This window comes from Perognathus longimembris, chromosome 6 (assembly GCF_023159225.1).
Source record: "Perognathus longimembris pacificus isolate PPM17 chromosome 6, ASM2315922v1, whole genome shotgun sequence".
Lineage (NCBI taxonomy): Eukaryota > Metazoa > Chordata > Mammalia > Rodentia > Heteromyidae > Perognathus > Perognathus longimembris.
In genome coordinates, this window is record NC_063166.1 from 67,271,218 (window position 1) to 67,293,571 (window position 22,354).

General features: G+C 41.6%; 1 protein-coding gene across 1 annotated transcript in view; it reads left to right on the plus strand.

Annotated features, from left to right (window-relative positions):
- Asxl1 (ASXL transcriptional regulator 1) overlaps window positions 1–22,354 on the plus strand; it is a 50,945-nt gene that overhangs the window by 21,761 nt on the left and 6,830 nt on the right. The window contains exons 5-10 of the mRNA XM_048348998.1: window positions 17,463–17,583; window positions 17,661–17,758; window positions 18,979–19,072; window positions 19,590–19,742; window positions 20,656–20,819; window positions 20,905–21,001. Coding sequence (XP_048204955.1) covers window positions 17,463–17,583; window positions 17,661–17,758; window positions 18,979–19,072; window positions 19,590–19,742; window positions 20,656–20,819; window positions 20,905–21,001 — 727 coding nt within the window. The remainder of the gene's footprint in view (window positions 1–17,462; window positions 17,584–17,660; window positions 17,759–18,978; window positions 19,073–19,589; window positions 19,743–20,655; window positions 20,820–20,904; window positions 21,002–22,354) is intronic.

A 22,354-nucleotide genomic window follows, 5' to 3' on the forward strand; every position in this document is an offset into this window, starting at 1 on the left:
CCCAGTTCTTATACTAATGACCTCGACTGAGAAGATATTAGTGGCCCAAAGTCATATATTTGGTTGTTTTGGACTTATTTTTGTTTTTCATTTTGATAAATGTTATTTTATATGATCAGAGTCAGATGTGTTTTTGACACATGGGGGACAAGTTAGAGGAGGCTTGAAAGCTTTAAAGTAGGTCAGTTCTCAGATGTTTGATAAACATACTTATCATGCTCAGTGTTCAGAAAGAACAAATTCTGGGGCTGGGGATATAGCCTAGTGGCAAGAGTGCCTGCCTCGGATACACGAGGCCCTAGGTTCGATTCCCCAGCACCACATATACAGAAAACGGCCAGAAGCGGCGCTGTGGCTCAAGTGGCAGAGTGCTAGCCTTGAGCAGGAAGAAGCCAGGGACAGTGCTCAGGCCCTGAGTCCAAGGCCCAGGACTGGCCAAAAAAAAAAAAAAAAAAAAAGAAAGAACAAATTCTGGCTGCATCATGAGTTGGGAGAGGAATAAAAAACAAAATAAGGTATTTTTCCTCTCCTGAAAGATACTATCCTGATTCAGTGGTAGTAAAATGGGTTTAGAAATACATGCCTTTAGCTGGGTGCTGGTGGCTCATGTCTGTAATCCTAGCTATTCAGGAGGCTGAGATCTGAGGATCACAGCTCAAAGCCAGCCATGGCAAGAAAGTTCATGAGATGCATCTCCAATTAATCTCCAAAAAAGCCAGAAGTGGAGGTGTGGCTCAAGTAGTAGAATGGTAGCCTTGAGCAAAACAAGCTCAGGAATAGCACCCAGGCCTTGGGTTCAAGTCTCAGGATTGGCCAAAAAAAAAAAAAAAAAGATATGCCTTCAATTATCAACTAATCATTAATTTTCTCTTTTGACATAAAGATGATTAATCATTTGTTTTTTTCTGTGGTACAGAGAATATGCTCAGGGCCTTGATTGGTAAGCACTCTACAACCTGAGCCAAGCTCCTTACTTTCTGCCTGATTTTGTTTGGGATGATATTCTGTCCCAACAACTCTTCTTTTTAAAACTTCAACTATTTTTTGAGTGGGTGGGTGAAGAATTGTCTCCATTTCCAGTGTCATTGTAGTGTAAACTATCTTTTCATATTGTGGGTACTGAAATAACTCCTCCGTGGTCTGCTGCTTTTGTGTTGCTCCCTTATCTGATAGCGCTTTGCTCCTTTTAATAATCCACACACCAGCCAGAAGAAGACGTTTTTGTTTGATAGTTGCTGCAGTTTTCCATAGTATTTATTTAAAAATCTGAATCTTGGGCTGGGAATATGGCCTAGTGGCAAGAATGCTTGCCTCGTATACATGAAGCCCTGGGTTCGATTCCCCAGCACCACAGATATAGAAGACAGCCAGAAGTGGCGCTGTGGCTCAAGTGGCAGAGTGCTAGCCTTGAGCAAAAAGAAGCCAGGGACAGTGCTCAGGCTCTGAGTCCAAGGCCTAGGACTGGCAAAAAAAAAAAAAAATCTGAATCTTGCTTGATCACATTACCCATCTTCCAGTCCTTTAAATTTCTTAAAATTCTTCCAGTTTTAGGCTTTGCCATTTCACATTCTTTTCCTACTACTTTTTCCTGGTTATGGGTCTTCGTTTATTTTTATTTATTGTCAGTCTTGGGGCTTGGACTTTGGGCTTGGGCACTATCCCTGATCTCTTTTTGCTTATGTTAGTGCTCTACCAAATGAACTGCAGCTCCACTTCTGGCTTTCTGGTGGTTAATTGGAGATAAGAGTCTCATGGACTTTTTTGCCTGGGCTGGCTTTGAACCATGATCTTTAGGTCTCAGCCTCCTGAATAGCTAGGATTACAAGTGTGAGCCACCAGCACCTGGCTGGGTCTGTTTAATAACTAACACTTAATGTAATTTCTTTGGAAGTGCATTCTCTGACCTCTAATATTTTCTTCCTGCCTGAACTTTACTTACCACATGTGTACAGTCAATATGTAATCTAGGTGATTTATTTTTATTATCTTTCCTGGGTAGGTGTTAAGGGCAGAGACTGTTTTATTTTGATTTTGACTATACTAGTACTGAATAAATATATATTGAATACATTAGTAGAGAAACACATAAAAAGTGCAGTTTTTAATTTTTCATTGGTACTGGGACTTGAACTCAAAACCTCTTAGTCTCAGTCCAAGAAGATTATTTTTAAATTGAATTAGTTCAGCATAGAAATTTTTAGTGTCCAAATAGAAATAAGTATATAGCATTGGACATTTGACAGCAAGATTTGTTTTCCATGGAGCATAGTTCTGAGAAACTTCCAAAATGTATACACTTCTTTTTTGGGGGGCGGGGGAGGTCTCGAGGCTTGAACTCAGAGCCTTAGCCTTTCTCTCTGAGTTCTTTTGCTCAAGTTTAACACACTAACACTTTGAGCCACAGCTCCACTTTCAGTTTTTTTTTTTTTTTTTAGTTTATTTATTTATTTATTTTTTGGCCAGTCCTGGGCCTTGGACTCAGGGCCTGAGCCCTGTCCCTGGCTTCCTTTTGCTCAAGGCTAGCACTCTGCCAGTTGAGCCACAGCGCCACTTCTGGCCATTTTCTGTATATGTGGTGCTGGGGAATCGAACCCAGGGCCTCATGTATACAAGACAAGCTCTCTTGCCACTAGGCCATATCCCCAGCCCTCCACTTTCAGTTTTTGAGTGGCTAATTGGAGGTGAGTCTCATGGACTTTCCTGCCTGGGCTGGCTTTGAACTGGGATCCTCTGATCTCAACCTCCTGACCACCTGGCTGGCTCACTTTTTTTTTAAAGGGTGTTTTTGTTTGTTTGTTTATTTATTTTACTTTTTTTTTTTTTTTTTTTTGGCCAGTCCTGGGCCTTGGACTCAGGGCCTGAGCACTGTCCCTGGCTTCTTCCCGCTCAAGGCTAGCACTCTGCCACTTGAGCCACAGCGCCGCTTCTGGCCGTTTTCTGTATATGTGGTGTTGGGGAATCGAACCTAGGGCCTCGTGTATCCGAGGCAGGCACTCTTGCCACTAGGCTATATCCCCAGCCCCTTATTTTACTTTTTTAATTTTAAAAGAAAAAGTCATGTTCACTGTTGGCTAGTGAAATCTGATACTATATTATATTTGATCTTTTGTATTTACTCTCTCCACTTTCCTATGGCCTTTCCCAGAAAGATTTTAAGATCTTTCCCTTTATTATATACTCTGATGTGGATATTTTTTCACCCTTTTGCAGTTTCTCTGATCTGGTAGATTATTTTGTATGTTTTTCTGGGTGGTAGGTTCCTAGACATTGGTTCGGGTACTGTCAATATTTAACATTTTGTTAGAAACTTTTTCTTTCTTCTTTGTTGGTCATGGGGTTTGAACTCAGGGCCTGGGTGCTGCCCCTGAGCTCTTTTGCTCAAGGCTAGCACTTTACCACTTGAGCTACAGCACCACTTTCTAGAAACATTTTATAATAAAAATCAATTTAACTATAAATTTTATAGCTCAGTCTTTCTTATTTGTTGTGTAGTGTTTTTTTCACAGCACACAATGAAGTATCAGTGATTCTTGGCTGAGAGTTATGCTTAAGGCTCTTAAGTACTGGTGGGAAATTCAGTCCATTATGGTTTTGTGGTCTCTCTGGGAGTAGGGAAATAGTTGTTGCTTAGATGCCTAGTACTGAAGTAACAGTATCTATCTCCTTTTAATGTGGACTGTTGATATGTTCTCAATCCTGCTTCACATCTTTACCTTTCTTGGTTCCTGATTTTGGTTCTTGGCCTTTCTGGAGTTAGGTGATGAATCTATTGGTTCTTTTTAATGTTTTCATATACAGAAGTTAGATCTCTATTTGTGCTGTTAAAATTTCTCATATTCTGTTTTTCTGTCACTGGTGACTTCCAAATTATATTCTCACTCTGGATAGTCCTCACAGATCATTAGGTGTGAATATTCCATTACCTACTTAGTATCTGTTTGCATGCATTATGACATCTCAGAAATAGCATGTATAAAATTAATGTCATTTTGGGCTGGGGATATGGCCTAGTGGCAAGAGCGCTTGCCTCCCAAAATTAATGTCATTTTTACTCAAACCTGTTCTACCCTTCTCATCTATTTAAGTTAATTGAATTGAATCTTTTAATTTTTTTAATGTTTCTGATTATTCACTGTAAAACTTACCATGAAGACCAGAGCATTGTGCATCATAGTGGAGGAAGGTTAGGTATCTATTTTAGGCTTTTTCTGCTACATAGGAAGAAGGCAGAACAGGAAAGGACCTTTTTTTAAAAAAACAGGTTTTTGTTTTTGTGTTTTTTTAACTAACATACATTAGTTATACAAGGGAGGATTTCAGTGTGATATTTCCATATGTTTATACAATATATCTTGATTAAACTTTTTACACTGCCTCTTTTGCACTTATTTCAATTCTTAAACAAATTACATTGTTCTAGTTTCATACATAGTAGTAAACTACTTTGACCATATTCATCCTTGTCATTGACTGTTAGCCCTCTCCCCTCCTGCTAGTACTCACACCCCTAACAGCTCTTAAAATTTGTAAATTATTATTCTTTTCCCTCCCATTGACTCACACTTTCATTGAGATTCCTTATACCATCTTACATAGTTGCCATGTATTTTGAAATTATTCACCGTCCTATCTTTCTTTTTCCTTCTTCCTGCCCTTTCATCCCCTAAATAGTCCTTAGTTAGTCATGTTCTATGTATGTGTGTATGCATGTATTTACTTATGTATGCTTATAAGCATATATATGTATGTACATGTGGGTAAATATATGTCTTTTGTGTCTAGCTTCCATATGAGTGAAAACGTATTTGACTTTGTCAGCTGACTTATTTCACTGAACTGCATGTTCTCCAGTTCTATCTGTTTTTGTGCAAATGACTTGATTTACTCTTCTGTCATCTTTGTGTGTCTCTGTGTGTATTAAATGGTACTGAGGGGTTTTATCATGGTATTTCCCCCCCACACACATATATTTTAATGAGAATAGTCCCCTCTACTCTCTGACCCTATTGTTCAACAGCTTTAAGTGAGGTTTCTTATCTCATCTTTACACATAGATTCAAGGTATTTCAGTACTTGTCATCCTCCATTATTCTCTTTTCCTCTTCCCCTTCCCTCCTAATAGTCTCATAGCTCCAATTTACTTCTGTATATGTATAAGTGTATGTACACATATATGTATGTCCTTAAAGTCTAGATTCTGCAAATGAGTAAAAACTTGTAGTATTTGGCTTTTGAGCTTGGCTTATCTTGCTCTACATGTTCTCTAGCTTCATCTACTTTCTTGCAAATGACATAATTTCATTTTTCTTTATAGATGAGTAATATTCCATTCATTGGTTGTTGGTCACCTCAGCTGATTCCACAATTTGGCTATTGTGATCAGTGCTGCAATAAACATGAGTATGAAGGTATCTTTCTTTATATTGATTTAGATTCCTTTGGATATATGCCCAGTTGTGGTATAGTGGGGTCATAAGGTCAGTCTTATTTTCAGCCTTTTTTTTTTTTTTCTTTTTGGCATGGGGCTTGAACTCAGGACCTGGGTACTGTCCCTGAGTTCTTGCTCAAGGCTAGTGCAATACCACTTTGAGCCACACAGCACCATTTCCGGTTTTCTGGTGGTTAATTGGACATAAGAGTCTCACAGACTTTCCCTCTGGAGCTGGCTTTGAATAGCGATCCTTAGATCTTAGTCTCCTGAGTAACTAGGATTACAGGCATGAGCCACCAGCAGCATACCTTATTTTTAGCCTTTTGGGGAACCTTTTTTCATAGTGACTTTGTGTGTGTGTGTGCATGAGTGTGCCAGTGCCCAGGCTTAGACTCAGGGCTACACCTTCTGCATTATGCTTATTAATTGGGAGATAGAATCTTGGGGACTTTTCTGTCTGGTCTGGCTTAAAATCTTGATGCTTTGATCTGAGCCCCTGAATAGCTAGGATTATAGATGTAAAACACAGATTCCTGGCTTAAACTGTTGGTTTTTAAGGAAACCAGCTATGTCTCTCTTCTGCTCTCATCTTGTCCATCTTATTAAATCATTGTCAGAGAACTGGTATGCATGATCTGGATTTTTCTGACTTAATATATGGTGTTTTAAGCCAAGTGTTAGTGGCTCATACCTGTAATCCTAGCTCAGGAGGCTGAGATCTGAGGATTATGATTCAAAGCCAGCCCAAGCAAGAAAGTCTGTGAGACTCTGATCTCCATTTAACCAACAGAAAACTGGAAATGTCACTGTTGCTCAAAGAGCTCAGGGACAACAGCCAGGCTCAGAATTCAAGCCCCCCGACCGACCCCCTTGCGCCCACCCCCCAAAAAAATGGTGTTTTAAAATGTTCAAAGTATGTCCTGACAGGATGCCTAGTTTTTATCCTTTTTTATTTTATTTATTTTTTGCCAGTTCTTAGGCTTGAGCTCAAGGCGTAGCCACTACCTGGTGTATCTTAAGGCCTCTTACTTTATGATGTTACTTTTTGCTGTGGTTACATTTTTTTTTTTTTTTTTTTGTAGCTTTGTAGTTTTGTTTTTTTGGTCATGGGGCTTGAACTCTGGGCCTGGGTGCTGTCTCTGAGCACTTCAGCTCAAGGCTAGTGCTCTACCACTTTGAGCCACAGTGCTACTTCTTGCTGTGATTACATTTCTGTGTAGTGATTTGTAATTAATTGCTACTTTGTTTCATTCTCTCTAGGGAAGATACCATTTTCTCAATTTCTGGCATCTATTGCTTTGGAGAATTCAGTATCTAATTGTTGTTACTTTATAGTAACTTTTTCTTCTTGGTTGTTTTAAGAATTTTCTCTTTATTCAGATTTTGCTACAGTGTCTTTGAATAACTTACCCTACAATCTGAAGATGCATGTCTTCAGTTTTAGCTGCCATCTTTCCTGCTTTCTCTTTTGATTTTTATGTTTGCATTCTCATTCTGTCTTCCATCTTTACCTTTCTTTCTTTGCATTTGTGTTGTATTCTGTGACATTACAGAGCAGTAGTACAATTTATTTATTCTTTAGGTTTGAGCATCTGCTTCTCACATTCTTCTAGATTTTTGGATTCTTTTTGAAAATTGCCTATTAAAAATTTTTTTTTCTTCATTATTGGAGATTGAATCAGGGCCTTGTATATGCTAGGCAAGTACTATACCACTTGAGCCATATGTTGCACTGTTCTTGTTTCCATTTCTTTACATCTTTAAAATAGTCATTTAAAAAAACCTCTTTATTATGTTCTGTCTAGCTTGATCTCAAGTTTGAAGTTTCTGTTTGTTGTGTCTGTTGATACCCACTCCGGCTTCTACTTTAAGGGTGGTTCCTTTCATAATATAGTTTGTAATTTTTATTATTATTTTTTTTTTTTGCCAGTCCTGGGGCTTGAACTCAGGGCCTGAGCACTGTCCCTGGCATCTTTTTTGCTCAAGGCTAGCACTCTACCACTTAAGCCACAGCGCCACCTCTGGCCGTTTTCTGTATATGTGGTGCTGAGGAATCGAACCCAGGGCTTCATGTATGCAAATCAAGCACTCTTGCCACTAGGCCATATTCCCAGCACTGTAATTTTGATTTTTATGTGTATCATCTTTGGGCTTGTTTTTATTTATTCATTTATTTTTATTTATTTATTTATTTATTTTGCCAGTTCTGGGGCTTGAACTCAGGGCCTGAGCACTGTCCCTGGCTTCTTTTTGCTCAAGGCTAGCACTCTGCCACTTGAGCCACACCGCCACTTCTGACTGTTTTCTGTATATGTGGTGCTGGGGAAATTGAACCCAGGGCTTCATATATAGGAGGCAAGCACTCTTGCCCCTAGGCCATATCCCGAGCCCTGTTTTTATTTTTTTAAATGATGTGCGTTTTCCATTGGGAATGGTTTAAGTTTTAGCTGAAAGGCTAATTTCTTGGTATGGAGTTCTTGGACCACTTGAGTAGTTTCTTTCCTTCCTTCCTTCCTTCCTTCCTTCCTTCCTTCCTTCCTTCCTTCCTTCCTTCCTTCCTTCCTTCCTTCCTTCCTTTGTCTTTTGTCTTTCTTTCCCTCCCTCTCTCCTTCCTTCCTTCCTTCCTTCCTTCTTTCCTTCCTTCCTTCCTTCCTTCCTTCCTTCCTTCCTTCCTTCCTTCCTCCCTCCCTCCCTCCCTCCTTCCCTCCCTCCCTCCCTTTCTCCCTCCCTTCCTCCCTCCCTCCTTCTCTCCCTCCCTCCCTCCCTCCCTCCCTCCTTCCTTCCCTCCTTCCCTCCCTCTCTCCCTCCTTCCCTCCCTTTCTCCCTCCCTCCCTCCTTTCCTTTCTTCCTTCCTTCTTTCTTGTCTGAGACTTTAGCTCAAACTTTTGATGCTTTTTGCTCATTGCTTGGTGCTCTAACCTGAGCCATGCCTCCAACCTAATGATTTTGGAACTATGATAAGGGATTTTGAATTTTCAGAGATGATTCACTCTGGCTTTTTGGGGGGTGGAGGTGGGGTGGGGAAGTGTCATTGGGGCTTGAACTCAGGGCCTGAGCTGTCCCTGAGCTTTTTTGCTCAAGGCACCACTTCCAGAACCACTTCCAGTTTTCTTGTGGTTGGTTGGAGATAAAGAGCCTCATGGGCTTTCCTGCCTGGACTGGCTTCAAACTGTGATCCTTGATCTCAGCTTCCTGAGTAGCTAGGATTACAGGTGTGAGCCACCTGGCTTGACTCTGGCTTTTGAGAAACAGCACACTTTGCTATGGGTTGGAGGTTGGAGTGCATTGTATTCCTGTACAGTTGTGTGTATGTGTGTGTGTTCTTATATTTTATGCATCTAAATATACATTTCATTTATTGTCTCTCAGGCTCTGGGCAGGGATTAAAAGACCTGTCCCAGCCCTTGAGTGCTCTATCTTATCTTGCTTTGGTAGCCCTTGGAGTTACTTGGCTTTGAATGGCTTCATTGTTTCTAGCATTGTGGAGTTTTCTTTCTTGCTTTTAGGCTTGTGTTTGTGATATATTTTGCGCAGCTTTTTTTCTGTATTGAGGTTGGAGGTTTATGCTTCTGAATGGGGCCTATCTATTGTATTTAGTGGAAGACCTATGACACATCTGCTCAATTGTCGTCACGTTTGTAAAACATGAAATTCTATGTAATTCACTTAAGACATAAAAGTTTGAGTCCTATCAGTTATGTGCTATGAGTGAGATTATTTAATCTTATGCATAAAGCAGTATGTTAGGCAGCAAGATTGTATCAGTTGAGTTCACTAGTGGGCCCTTTGTAGTTTGATCATGATGCTATTGAGTGGCTTGTGCATAGTTCTCATCAGCAGTCCTTATGAGAAAGGAGCTTTGAGAATGACTGTAGTGACCCACTGTTGTTTCTAGAGAAGTTTGGATATATCTTGGGATGGAGAGAAATTGCCTTGTCTTTTCTTATAGTAATCTAATAATCCTCAGCTATCCCAGCTGACTGGGCAGATGGCTCCATCTATGCCTAAGTCCAGAGCACCAGGTCTGCATTTTGAATTAGGGTATTTTCATTCAAGATTCCACTGGTATTTCAGATCCATTCTTTTTTCACTTAATTTCTTCTCATTGCCATGACAAGTTAGCCTTCCTTTTGTGTTTACTGCTTCTTTTTTCTTTTTTTTTCCCTTTTCCCTTCCCCTTTTCCCTTTTCTTTTCTTGAAACACGGTCTTTTGTATAGACCTAGTATGTCAAATTCATAATTATTCCACACTGACCTCAAATTCATGATCTTCCTGCCTTAGCCTCCTGATTGCAGATGTGTACCACTATACCTTGGCACTGTATTCTCTTTTGTTTGTTTTGTTTTTTGCTGCTCCTGGGACTTGAACTCAGGGCCTGGGCACTGTCCCTGAACCTCCTTACACTCACCACTTAAGCCACAGCTCTACTTCTGGCTTTTTCTGAGTAGTTTATTGGAGATAGAGTTTTATGGACTTTTATGCCTGGGCTGACGTCTAGCTGTGATTCTCAGATTGCAGTTTCCTGAGTAACTAAAATTATAGATGTGAGACAGTTGCACCTAATAGCATATTCTTTTTCTATGTATACTTTTAAATTCTAAATTACAGTATGAGCTGGGCGCTGGTGCCTCATGTCTGTAATTCTAGCTACTCAGGAGGCTGAGATCTGAGGATCATGGCTCCAAGCCATTCTGGTCAGGAAAGTCTGTGAGACTTTTTTTTTTTTTTTTTTTTTTTTTTGTCAGTCATGGGACTTGAATTCTGGGCCTGGGTGCTATCCCTGAGCTCTTCAGCTCAAGGCTAACGCTCTAGCACTTGAGCCACAGTACCATTTCTGGTTTCCTGGTGGTTAACTGGAAATAAGAGTCTCATAGACTTTCCTGCCTGGCTGGCTTTGAACCATGTTCCTCAGATCTCAGCCTCCTTAGTAGCTAGGATTACAGGTATGAGTCACCAGGCCCCAAAGACTCTTTATCTCCAATAACCTACTCAGAATAAAGCTAGAAGTGGCACTAGCTCAAGTGGTAGAATGCTAGCCTTGAGCACAAAGAGGCTCAGAGACAGTGCCCCAGGTCCTGAGTTCAAGCCCTAAGACTGGGCAAAAATAAAATAAATTATGTTATGTTGCAGTCTGACTTTACAGAACACAGCAATCTCAGAGTGTTTTGTTTGTTTGTTTGTTTGTTTGTTTGTTTTTGGCCAGTCCTGGGCCTTGGTCTCAGGGCCTGAGCACTGTCCCTGGCTTCCTTTTTGCTCAAGGCTAGCATTCTGTTTGTTTGTTTTGTTTTTTGCCAGTCCTGGGCCTTGGACTCAGGGCCTGAGCATTGTCCCTGGCTTCCTTTCGCTCAAGGCTAGCACTCTGCCACTTGAGCCACAGCGCCACTTCTGGCCGTTTTCTGTATATGTGGTGCTGGGGAATCGAACCCAGGGCCTCATGTATATGAGGCAAGCTCTCTTGCCACTAGGCCATATCCCCAGCCCAAGGCTAGCATTCTGCCACTTGAGCCAAAGCGCCACTTCTGGCCATTTTCTGTATATGTGGTGCTGGGGAATTGAACCCAGGGCTTCATGTATACAACGTGAGCACTCTTGCCACTAGGCCATATCCCCAGCCCCCTCAGAGTGTTATAGTCCAGATCAAAATCTCTTATGATCTCTGTATCTTTTTTCTTGTACTGGGCTTTGAACTTAGGGCTTCATACTTTTTTTGTTGTGGTGGTGGTGGGGCTTGAACTCAAATTATGGGCACTGTCCTGAGCTTTTCAGCTCAAGGCTACTGTTCTATCACTGTGAGCCACAGCTCCACTTCCAGTTTTCTGATGATTAATTGGAGATGAGAGTCTCATGGACTTTCTTCCTTGGGCTTACTTCAAACCTCGATCCTCAGATCTCAGCTTCCTGAGTTAGCTAGGATTATAGATGTGAGTCACCAGTGTCCAGCTTGGCCTTATACTTCTTTTTGTCAGTCATGGGACTTGAACTCTGGGCCTGGGTGCTGTCCCTGAGCTCTTCAGCTCAAGGCTAGTGCTCTACCACTTTGAGCCACAGTGCAACTTCCAGTTTTCTGGTGGTTAGAGATAAGAGTGTCACAGACTTTCTGCCCAGGCTGGCTTTGAACCATGATCCTCAGATCTCAGCTTTCTGAGTATCTAGCTAGGATTACAGGCATGAGTCACTGGCGTCTAGCTGATGTTGAAGGGTTTTTTTTTTTTGTTTGTTTGTTTTTCCCATTCCTGGGGCTTGAGCTCAAGGCCTAAGCATTGTCCCTGGATTCTTTTTGCTCAAGGCTAGCACTCTACCACTTGAGCCACAGCGCCACTTCTGGCTCTTTCTATGTATGTGGTGCTGTGGAATCGAACCCAGGGCTTCATGTATGCCAGTCAAGCACTTTACCACTATGCCATATTCCCAGCCCTGATGTTGAAGTTTTTAAAATACCTTTTCTGCATCTGCTTAGATGAATATATAATTTGTCTTGTTTAGTTTGAATGTTAAACTAACCACCTTAAATTTCTGTAAAATTTACTTGATCGTAATCTATTGTCTTTTTTAAAAATACATTATTGTATTCAATTTACCAAAATCTATTAACACTTTATATATTTTAAAGATAGGTCCAGATCAAAAGATGAGATGCATTTGTCTGTTGTTTGTGGGTGTATTTGTCTGATTTTCATGTGAGAGCAGTAAGAAGAACTGAGGAATGGTCCCTTGTAAGCTTACTGAGAGAATTTCTATAGAAATTGGTATTTCTTCTTTCAGTGCTGGGTAGACTTCACCAATAGTGCCTTATGAGCCTGAAGATTTTAATTACATATTCAGTTTATTGTACAAATCTAAAGCTATTTATTTGTGTCTTCTTAAGTGAGCTTTCATAGCTTCTGTCTTTTGAGGATTTTGTCTCTTTCACTTGTCAAAATTATTGCCTGAGTCTAATTATAAGTCTGTCATGTGTAGAATATGTGTTAAAGCTATCATACACATTCCGATACTGGTAATTTGAATCTTTTCTCTTTAGTTGATTAATTTTAGTGCTATTATCAAAAAAGTTGTTGTGAGTTTCATTGCTTTATTTTCTTTTGTTTGTTTCTGCTCTTATTTCTTGCTTGATTTAATTTGCTCCTTTTTCTAAGTGTTTTGTGATGGAAGCTGAGGTCTCATTCTATTATCATATCACATAACTACTGTGCAAGTTAAGTCTTTTTCTAGATTAAAAGAGGCATGTACTACCCATACACTAAATGAGGTTTGTTTTGTCTTTAGACTAAAAATAAAAAAATATTTCTGCCTGATGCTTGGGATCTGTCCTTAGGATTCTGTGTATGGTTAAATGCGTGCTTGCGCCCCAGTCCTGGCGCTTGAACTCAGGGCCTTGGCACTGTCTCAGAGCTTTTGTGCTCAAAAGGCTAATCTAGTGTTCTCCTATTTGAGCTATAGCTTCACTTCCACCTTTTTGCTGGTTAATTAGAGATCAGAGTCTCATGGACTTTCCTGCCCATGCTGGTTTTTGAACAGGGATCCTCAGATCTCTGCCTCCTGAGACTAGGATTACAGGTTTTGAGCCACTGACACTCGACATACTTTGTATTTTTTTGAAGATTCCTGATGGAAAATGTTTAGAGGAAAAAAATGAGAATCTTGAGACAAGACCTCAGAAGTCTGAGGCAAGAGGATCCAGGGCTTGAGGCCAGTTAATCAGTAAATAAGAAGTACCTAAGTAAGTAAATAATTTCATTATTGAGTCCTGTGGCATATTTCCTGGCATCCGTAATTTTTGGTAGCTCTATTTTGTTAAGCTTTCAGAGTTGATGTATGGAAAATTAATGATGTTAAGCTTCTAGAGTTTGTATGGAAAAATGAATGATTGTTCTAAAAAACAGATGTGTTGATTGGTGTGCTGAAGATGTAAGAAAGGAGATTTGTAATCAGTACTTGATTTCCCCTCTGCTAGGACCTAGAGAAAGATGTTTACTTAGTTGTTGGTAAGATATTCAGTACCCTAATTTTTATTTTAAAATTTCATTCTTGGGCTGGGAATATGGCCTAGTGGCAAGAGTGCTTGCCTCCTATACATGAAGCCCTGTGTTCAATTCCCAAGCACCACATATGCAGAAAACGGCCAGAAGTGGCGCTGTGGCTCAAGTGGCAGAGTGCTAGCCTTGAGCAAAAAGAAGCCAGGGACAGTGCTCAGGCCCTGAGTCCAAGGCCCAGTACTGGCAAAAAAAAAAAAGTCATTCTTCTCCCTCCATATCTTTCTCTGTTTCTCATCTCTCTTCCTCATTCTCTCCCATCTTGACCTATTCTTTCTTCCCCTCTTCCTTTGTCCTCTCCTCTTTTTTTTCCCACTGCATGACCCAGTCAGCCTCAAGTTTGCAGTACTTGTGCTTCAGCCTGCCAAACAGCTGAGATTATACGAAGACACCTAGCTAAATGTTACTTTCTTGATGACACCCATAAGTACATGTTAATTGACAAAATCAAAAGGCAAGTAAAACACTTTTAACTCAACACTTTATGACAGTTATGGCCAGCACCTTTCCATCTTTTCTCTGTATGAACACATAAACACAAGTTTTACTTTAACAATAAGATGGGAGGCAGGTGTGCCATACACTTGTAAGTCTAGCACTTAAGAGGTGGAAGCAAGAAGATCATGAATTTGAGGCCATATTGAAACTCTTAGTGAAGTCTATCCCAAAAAAGCAGGAGGGGAAAAGAAAGATGGAACATAAAATGTAAATTTAACTAGATCTAGAACTCTGTCATTAAATACTCTGCAGCTTTAATTTCAGTTGGTTTTGTGCTCCTAATTATCTTGTTTTTAGAGTGTTTTATTATGGGAATATAATAATGCATAATCTGAAAATTCAAAATGTTCAAAAATATACAGTGTGACCAAGTATGGATTTCAAATGATGATGAGCTGCAGTAAAAAACATAATTGCACTAAAATATGTATGAATTACCTCCACACTACTTGTATAAGTTGTAACCGGAAACATAAAAATGAATTTTCATGGTTAGAAATGGGTCCCAAACCTGAGACATGTCATTATATTGATTTTTAGAGTTTTGGTAGCAGTGTGCTTCATTATGTCAAGAATGTGGCAGCCAATAACTGGTTATTAAAAAATAATAAAATGGGCTGGGGATATAGCCTAGTGGCAAGAGAGCCTGCCTCAGATACACGAGGCCCTAGGTTCGATTCCCCAGCACCACATATACAGAAAACGGCCAGAAGTGGCGCTGTGGCTCAAGTGGCAGAGTGCTAGCCTTGAGCGGGAAGAAGCCAGGGACAGTGCTCAGGCCCTGAGTCCAAGGCCCACGACTGGCCAAAAAAAATAAATAAATAAAATAAAATAAAATAAAATATTCCTAGGTTTTCATTCTGAGGAGTATTTATGGCCAATAGAGAAAAGAGGTAAAAATCTAAGAAGCTGTTATTTTTATCTGGACACTGGTAGTTCATGCCTGTATTCTTAGCTACTCAGGAGGTTGAGATCTGAGGATTGTGGTTCAAAGCCAACTCCGGCTGAGACTCATCTCCAATTAACAACATAAAATTGGAAAAGTGGAGCTGTGGCTTGACATGGTATAGTGCTAGCCTTAAGCAAAAATGCTCAGGGACAGGACCTAGGCCCTAAGTTCAAACTCTATGACTGGCAAAAAATAAAGTAAAAAGCTGTTTTGTTTTTGTTTTATTTTGCCAGTTGTGGGGCTTGAATTTGGCCTAGGCATTGGCCCTCAGCTTTTGTGCTCAAGGCTAATGCTCTACCACTTTGAGCCACAGCACCATTTCCAGTTTTCTGGTGGTTAATTGGAGATAAGAGCCTCCTGGGGACTTTTCGGCCTGGGCTGGCTTCGAACTGTAATCCTCAGATCTCAGCCTTCTGAATACTTAGGATTATAGGCATGAGTCACCAGCGGCCATCTGTTTACTTTTTCCTTTGCTTTAAAAAAAAAAATTTATGACAGCATAGTTCTAGCTTAAAATTAGTGAAAATAAATCAAGGAAAACTGAAATGTAGTCAGTGTTGGGGCCTGTAAAATTGAGGCCTAGGGGTTGGGAATATGGCCTAGTGGCAAGAGTATTTGTCTCCTATACATGAAGCCCTAGGTTCAATTCCTCAGTACCACATATATAGAAAGGGCAAGAAGTGGTGCTGTGGTTCCAGTTGGCAGAGTGCTAGCCTGAACAAAAGAAGCTCAGGAACAGTACCCAGGCCCTGAGTTCAAGCCCCAGGACTGGCCAAAAAGAAAGAAAGAAAGAAATTGAGGCCTAAACTGTTGTGGGTTCCAACTTTAAGTTTATAGTGCATTTTTTCCTAAGGTACAGTCATGATTTTTACCTAATCTTCTATGCATATCTCATTCAAAGTCAATATTCTCCCCTCTACCTCACCTTAACTTTTCCCCCCTCTCTAGCTCCCAATATTTATATTTCTTCCTCAGTTTTTATTTTTATTTATTTAGTTTTTATTTTGTGTTGGGGGTGGAACCCAGATTCTCATAAGTGCTAGGCAAACACTGTGGTATGATATATCCCCAGCCCTCCTTTCTAGATTTGATGTAACTCAGGAGCTTTCCTTAGGAACACGTGGATTAAATTCTGAGGCCATGCAGCCCAGTTATTGAGAGATAAAATGTTTGGTAGAGCTCTCCTCTGTACTTTAGTTTGTTGTCACTGAGTTTGGAGCCCATCAGTATGTTTCATTAGACTTGTGTCATAGTCTAACTCCTCCTGCTTCCAGACTTCATGTGGCTGCTGAAACCAAATTCTTCAACCAAACTTAAGTCCAGATTTTCAAGTTAAGATCCTTTATTTATATGTGTGTGCGGGGGGGGGGGGGGCGGGGAGGTCTGTGGGTCTGTGGGTCTGTGGGTCTGAGTGTCTGTGCATGCATTCATGAGTGTATTAAGGCTTGTACTCAGGGCCAGAGTGCTGCTGCTTTACCCAAGCCTCAATTCTGGCTTTTGGTTGATTAATTGGGAGATGAGTCTGATTTGTCAATCTGGGCTGGCTTTGAACCTCTTTCCTCAGATCTCAACCATGTGGGTAACTAGGATTATAGGCTTGAGTTACTAGCCTTAGGCTTTAATATCCTTTTGATGTTAACTCCAGAAAATTGAAACGCTCCTTCCATTCACAGCAGCTCATTGTCTGCCCTCTTGTTATATCTAAACTTCTACATACTTAGTTTTTCACACCTCTACTGAAGTCTTCTTCCCTGAATTTGGCATATAAATGTATATTTTTTATATTTGTTAGTTCTACCACCTAGAATTTTCCAATGTCTCCCCCATAGTCAGTCCATCTGCCTCTTAGCTGACTTCTTTTAAAATTCAGCTTAAGCTTCTCATCTCCTTGGAAGCTTTGCATTCCTGATCCTCATGTATGGTCTGCACCCCATGTTTCCTCTAACTCAGTCAGTACCTTCTGCTCCTCCTGTGCTGCCCTTACTCTCTGTGTGACTCTGTCTCTCTGCCTTTTGTATTGTAATCCATTTGATTTTTCTCTCCCTAAGGTCCTTGAGGAGAGGGCCATGATTCCCTCCTTTCTCCTCTCAGGAACTAGCATAATATACTCCTAAAAGCCCTGTAAGTGTTTAATGAATGATTGAATGTGAAAACATAAAACTGTGTGATGGCACATACCTGTACTCCCAGCATTTGGGAGGCTGAGGCAGAGGATTGACGTTCTAAAGTCAGCCTGGGCCACATAGACTCTGTCTCAATTAAAACAAAAACACAATAATAACACAAGCCTAACCTTCATAATGCTATATTTATGAAAAGAATTTGCTGAGAAAAAGTTCAGGTACAAAAGGATTAGGGGCATGTCAATATTTTAAATCTTAGGTTTGGAGTGTGGCACTTGGCTAAGATGATTTGAGAGGCCTTGGGCTTAATCCTTAGTACTGCAAAACAAAACCAAAATGCTAAGTCCATCCAGGTTTAAGTACAGGTTTACCTCTGTACTTGTAGGATTTGTAGAGTTTTATTCACTTGAATTGTAACTTTCTGTCACAGAAGGATGCTTTGCAGTGGTCTCGTAATCCGGCTGTAGTGGATGGAGAAGAGCCAGAGGACTCGGCTGATGTGGAGAGCTGTGGGTCTAATGAAGCCAGCACTGTGAGTGGTGAAAATGACGGTAAGCGAACTCCCCAAGATGGGGGAAGAGCCCCAGATGCTGTTTCCAGGAACTGAAGCTTTATTTTTGACTTCCAGTATCTCTTGATGAAACATCGTCAAATGCGTCCTGTTCTGCAGAGTCTCAGAGTCGACCTCTTTCCAACCCCAGGGATGGCTTCAGAGCTTCATCACAGGTAGGTAGGAGAGTTAATGTCCAGACCCCAAGGACAAATGAGGACAGGCACAAGCAGAATCGTTCCTCTCAGCAGGAGCCATGGACATGTTTGAAGAGTGGAGAAAACGCATTTGATTTTACCTCTTAAGTAACATTTAGAAGTGGGTAATTCTGCCCATTCCTAAACACCCATATAAACACCCAGAGACATGCACAATACATGTGTACGAGAGCATGCGTCAGGGATGAGCAGTTTCAACAAGAGCTCTGCTGCTTTCTATAGACTTACCTGCACAATGGCGATAACCAAGCTGTGGCTCACACCTATAATCCAGGCTACTCAGGAAGTCAGATGGATCTTGCTTTGAGGCCAATGTAGGAAAAGGTTCCCAAGACCTCATCTCAACCAGTAAAAAAGCCAGGTGCAGTGGTGCACACCTGTCATTTCAGCTTTGTGGGAAGTATAAATAGGATTGCTGCCTAGGCTGGCCTGGGCAAAAAAATGAAACCCTGTTTTTAAAATGGGACTGAGTGGCCAGGCACTGGTGGCTCACACATAATCCTAGCTACTCAGGAGGTCCACCAGGCCAGGCAGATAAGTCCATGAGACTTTTTATCTCCGGTTAACCACAAAAAGCTGTGGCTCAAGCCTTGAGCATAAAAAAGCTCAGGGACAGTGCCCAGGCACAAGCTTCAGGACAAGCACCAAAAAATGGGGGGTGGGGGGATGAGGGCAGGTGCTGACTCAGCTGGTAGAATGCCTGCCCACTAACGAACACAAGACCCTGAGTTAAATCCTCAGTACCACGAAAAGGAAAAAGAAGCTGATAAAAATATCATAACATGGGGCTGGGAATATGGACTAGTGGCAAGAGTGCTTGACTCGTATACATGAAGCCCTGGGTTCGATTCCCCAGCACCACATATGTAGAAAATGGCCAGAAGTGGTGCTGTGACTCAAGTGGTAGAGTGCTAGCCTTGAGGAAAAAGAAGCCAAGGACAATGCTCAGGCCCTGAGTCTACGCCCCAGGACTGGCAACAAAAAACAAAACAAATAAACAAATATCATAACATTATTTTCAGCCGAGGGCAATGTTTGATGAGTGCTTTTGTCAACATTTTTTCTCAGATCTGTCTGCACATAAACTTTTATGACAGAGAAGTTAGGTAGGACCAAGGAGGGCAGTTGTGGCACAGCAATGTCTCCATCTTGTTTTTATATCCTCGCTTCTAACACAGGTAAACAAACAAAAGAAAAAGACCGGAGTGATGCTGCCTCGTGTTGTCCTGACTCCTCTGAAGGTAAACGGGGCCCACGTGGAATCTGCATCAGGTGTGTATAGACTTGTGACTGGTGCTTTTTTCCTCAGGTCTTGGGGGCCTAGGAGGATTGTGCCAGTGCTTTGTAAAAGGTGTAGTACTGTGCAAATGAAGGTGCTGGTTTGGCATTCTTAAGGTGACATTTTATTTATTAAATTTTTTTAAATTAAATTTTATTGACAAGGTGATGTACAGAGGAGGTACAGTTAACATAATAAGGTAGTGAGTACATTTCTTATTTGTTACATTCTCTCTCATTTTTCTTTCCCTTCCCTAGTTCAGCTAAGCATATGTACAATATCCAGTATACCAAAATCACATACAGTGACCACAGGGGGTATGCCAAAAGAAATTCATTAAGGTGACATTTTAAAGCCAGACCATGTGGTAGTGATTTCTGCCAGCTCAAGACTGGGAGATGGGGGCACCTCAGTACTGGTGGCCACATGTCAGGGAGATCTGGGAGAAGTCTGCTTGTGTTGAGAGTGTGGGTACGTGATACTTCTGACAGTAGTATACTGTGCCTTTAGGGTTCTCAGGGCGCCATGCCGATGGTGAGAGTGGCAGCCCATCCAGCAGCAGCAGCGGCTCTCTGGCCCTGGCCAGTGCTGTCATTCGTGGCCAGGCCGAGGTTGCCCGGGACCCTGCCCCACTCCTGAGAGGCTTCCGGAAGCCAGCCACAGGTGAGTGGCTTGGCACTCATTTCTCTGCCTGTAAAGGGGTTTCCTGCAGGCCCAGTAAAGAGATGATGTCTTCTACTTGAGTTTCTTTTCCAGTTTGATTTCATTTCTTGGGTGACCTTCTATGTTTGCCTTGTTTTACCTAGTATTTTGATTATTTCATGCATAGACATGATGAACTGTTTGTGGACAGAGTTGGTGCCACATTGCTCCGTCTATCCCTGCAGGGCATGCCTCACTGTTTAAGTGAGTGAAATTTGCCTCTCACCTTTTGTGTGAAGAATTCTCACATCTGTTTTTGCGCACCCCCCCTCCCCCCGCCCCGTTCGGTAGCATCCTATAGATAACTCCCTTTTTATAATCTAGCCAGTGTAAGGAGTGGAAGCATGAGTTGAAGTTTGGGGATGCAGACAAACTCAGTAGTGCTACATTGTGCTCCTCCTCACTGATTAAAAATCTAATTTGAAAAAAAAAAATCTAGTCTGGACAATTGAGTAGTTGGCTTTGAGAAGCCCTAGTACATTTCTTCCTGGTGATCATAACTTACTTAAAAGGGCTTCTGTAGGTTTTCCTGTAGTACACCAACTAGGTTTCCTTTTTGACAGCCTCCAGTTGGGCTTTGTAGAGCCCATTCTGCAGCTTTGTCAGACCCCACCCCTCTCTGCCTGTGATACAGCATGGTAGAATGTTGTCCAAGGGTACTGGGTGTACTAGGTGTGATGGCAACAACAGTAATTTGAAAACAGACATAGAGGTTGGGACGGTCTGGACAATTGAGCCAGTTGTGTACAGAATAGAGCTTTGGGTAGTTTGAGTGCTGTCACTAAAGTTTTCCTACTAGTTGACATTTGCTTTAAGAAGCTGAAATGTATATCTTCTTGTTGCTTAAAACAAACAAACAAACAACAACCCACAGGTCAAATGAAGCGCAACAGAGGTGAAGAGATAGATTTTGAGACGCCTGGGTCCATTCTTGTCAATACCAACCTCCGTGCCCTGATAAACTCCAGGACCTTCCATGCTCTGCCATCACACTTCCAGCAGCAGCTTCTTTTCCTGCTACCTGAGGTGGACAGACAGGTGCGAGTGCAGAGTTCCTCTGGCCTCTGTCTAGGCGGGCTCCTGTTCTCTCGTTTCCTTATTTATGTTTGATTTTTTTCTCTAGGTGGGGACAGATGGGCTGCTGCGCCTCAGCAGCAGTGCTCTTAATAATGAGTTTTTTACCCATGCGGCTCAGAGCTGGCGGGAACGCCTGGCTGATGGTAAGTAGACTTCACCTCACATGGTTGAGATGTGCTTGCATTATGCTCTGTCTTGTATGGCTTCTGGCGTTTAAAACCCAACCACTCATTTTCTATTATTTTTTTCTCAAAAGGATATTAGTGTGGGCTGGGGATATAGCCTAGTGGCAAGAGTGCCTGCCTCAGATACACGAGGCCCTAGGTTCGATTCCCCAGCACCACATATACAGAAAACGGCCAGAAGCGGCGCTGTGGCTCAAGTGGCAGAGTGCTAGCCTTGAGCGGGAAGAAGCCAGGGACAGTGCTCAGGCCCTGAGTCCAAGGCCCAGGACTGGCCAAAAAAAAAAGGATATTAGTGTGAGGCAGGCTTTCCTTACAGTACCAATAAATGTGGTGGGTGTAAATATGCCACAACTCTGAAAAAGTAATGCTATTTGGATGTCCACTATCTTTATCTTTCTATCTATCTAATCTATGCATGCTAGTCATGGGGCTTGAATTTAGGGCCTGCAAGCTGTCTGTCCCTGAGCTTGTGTGCTCTAGGCTAGCACTCTACCAACTTGAGCCACAGCTCTATTTCCAGCTTTTTATTGGTTATTTGGAGGTAAGAGTCTCATAGAGACTTTCCTTTCCAGGCTGGCTTCAAACCATGATCCTGAGATCTTAGTCTCTTGAGTAGCTAAATCATAGCCATGAGCCACTGGTGCTCAGATGTGTGTGTGTGTGTGTGTGTGTGTGTGTGTGTGTGTGTGTGTGTGTGTGTGTGTGTGTATTCCATTTTTCATCTTCTTTTCATCATTAAAAGTATACATGTGCCGGACACATGGCTTAGGTCTATAATCCTAGCTACTCAGAAAGGAAGCAAGCTGTGAGAGAAAGAATTGTTATTCAAGGTCAACCTAGGCAGGAAAGTTGGCAAGTCATATCTTTAAAATAGGTAAGTAGGGCTGGAGGAGGGGCTCAAGTGGTAGAATGCCACTGTGGCAAGTACAAGACCCCAAGTTCAAACCCCAGTACCACAAATAAGCCAAAATGATACATGTCTGTTCCTTTAGTGATCATGGCATTGTCTGGAAGAACGGAATGAAGTGCACTGTGACACTAATATACTCAGTTTTTAGGCATAATCACTTGCAGTGAACATTAGCTTCTCTGAGGCAAATTTTGTGTGGAAGCTATGTGAGGAATGAGTTAAGAAGATTCCAGGACCATTTCTGAGACTGCGGCAGTCTACATATAGTCATACTCAAGACTGTGATTTACTGGGAAAAATAATAGGAACTGGCAACATGGTAAACACATGGGGTAAGGTTCAGGGGCCGCTATGCACAGCATTGTGCAGGCCTTACAATTCTCCCATAAGTAAGTTGTAAC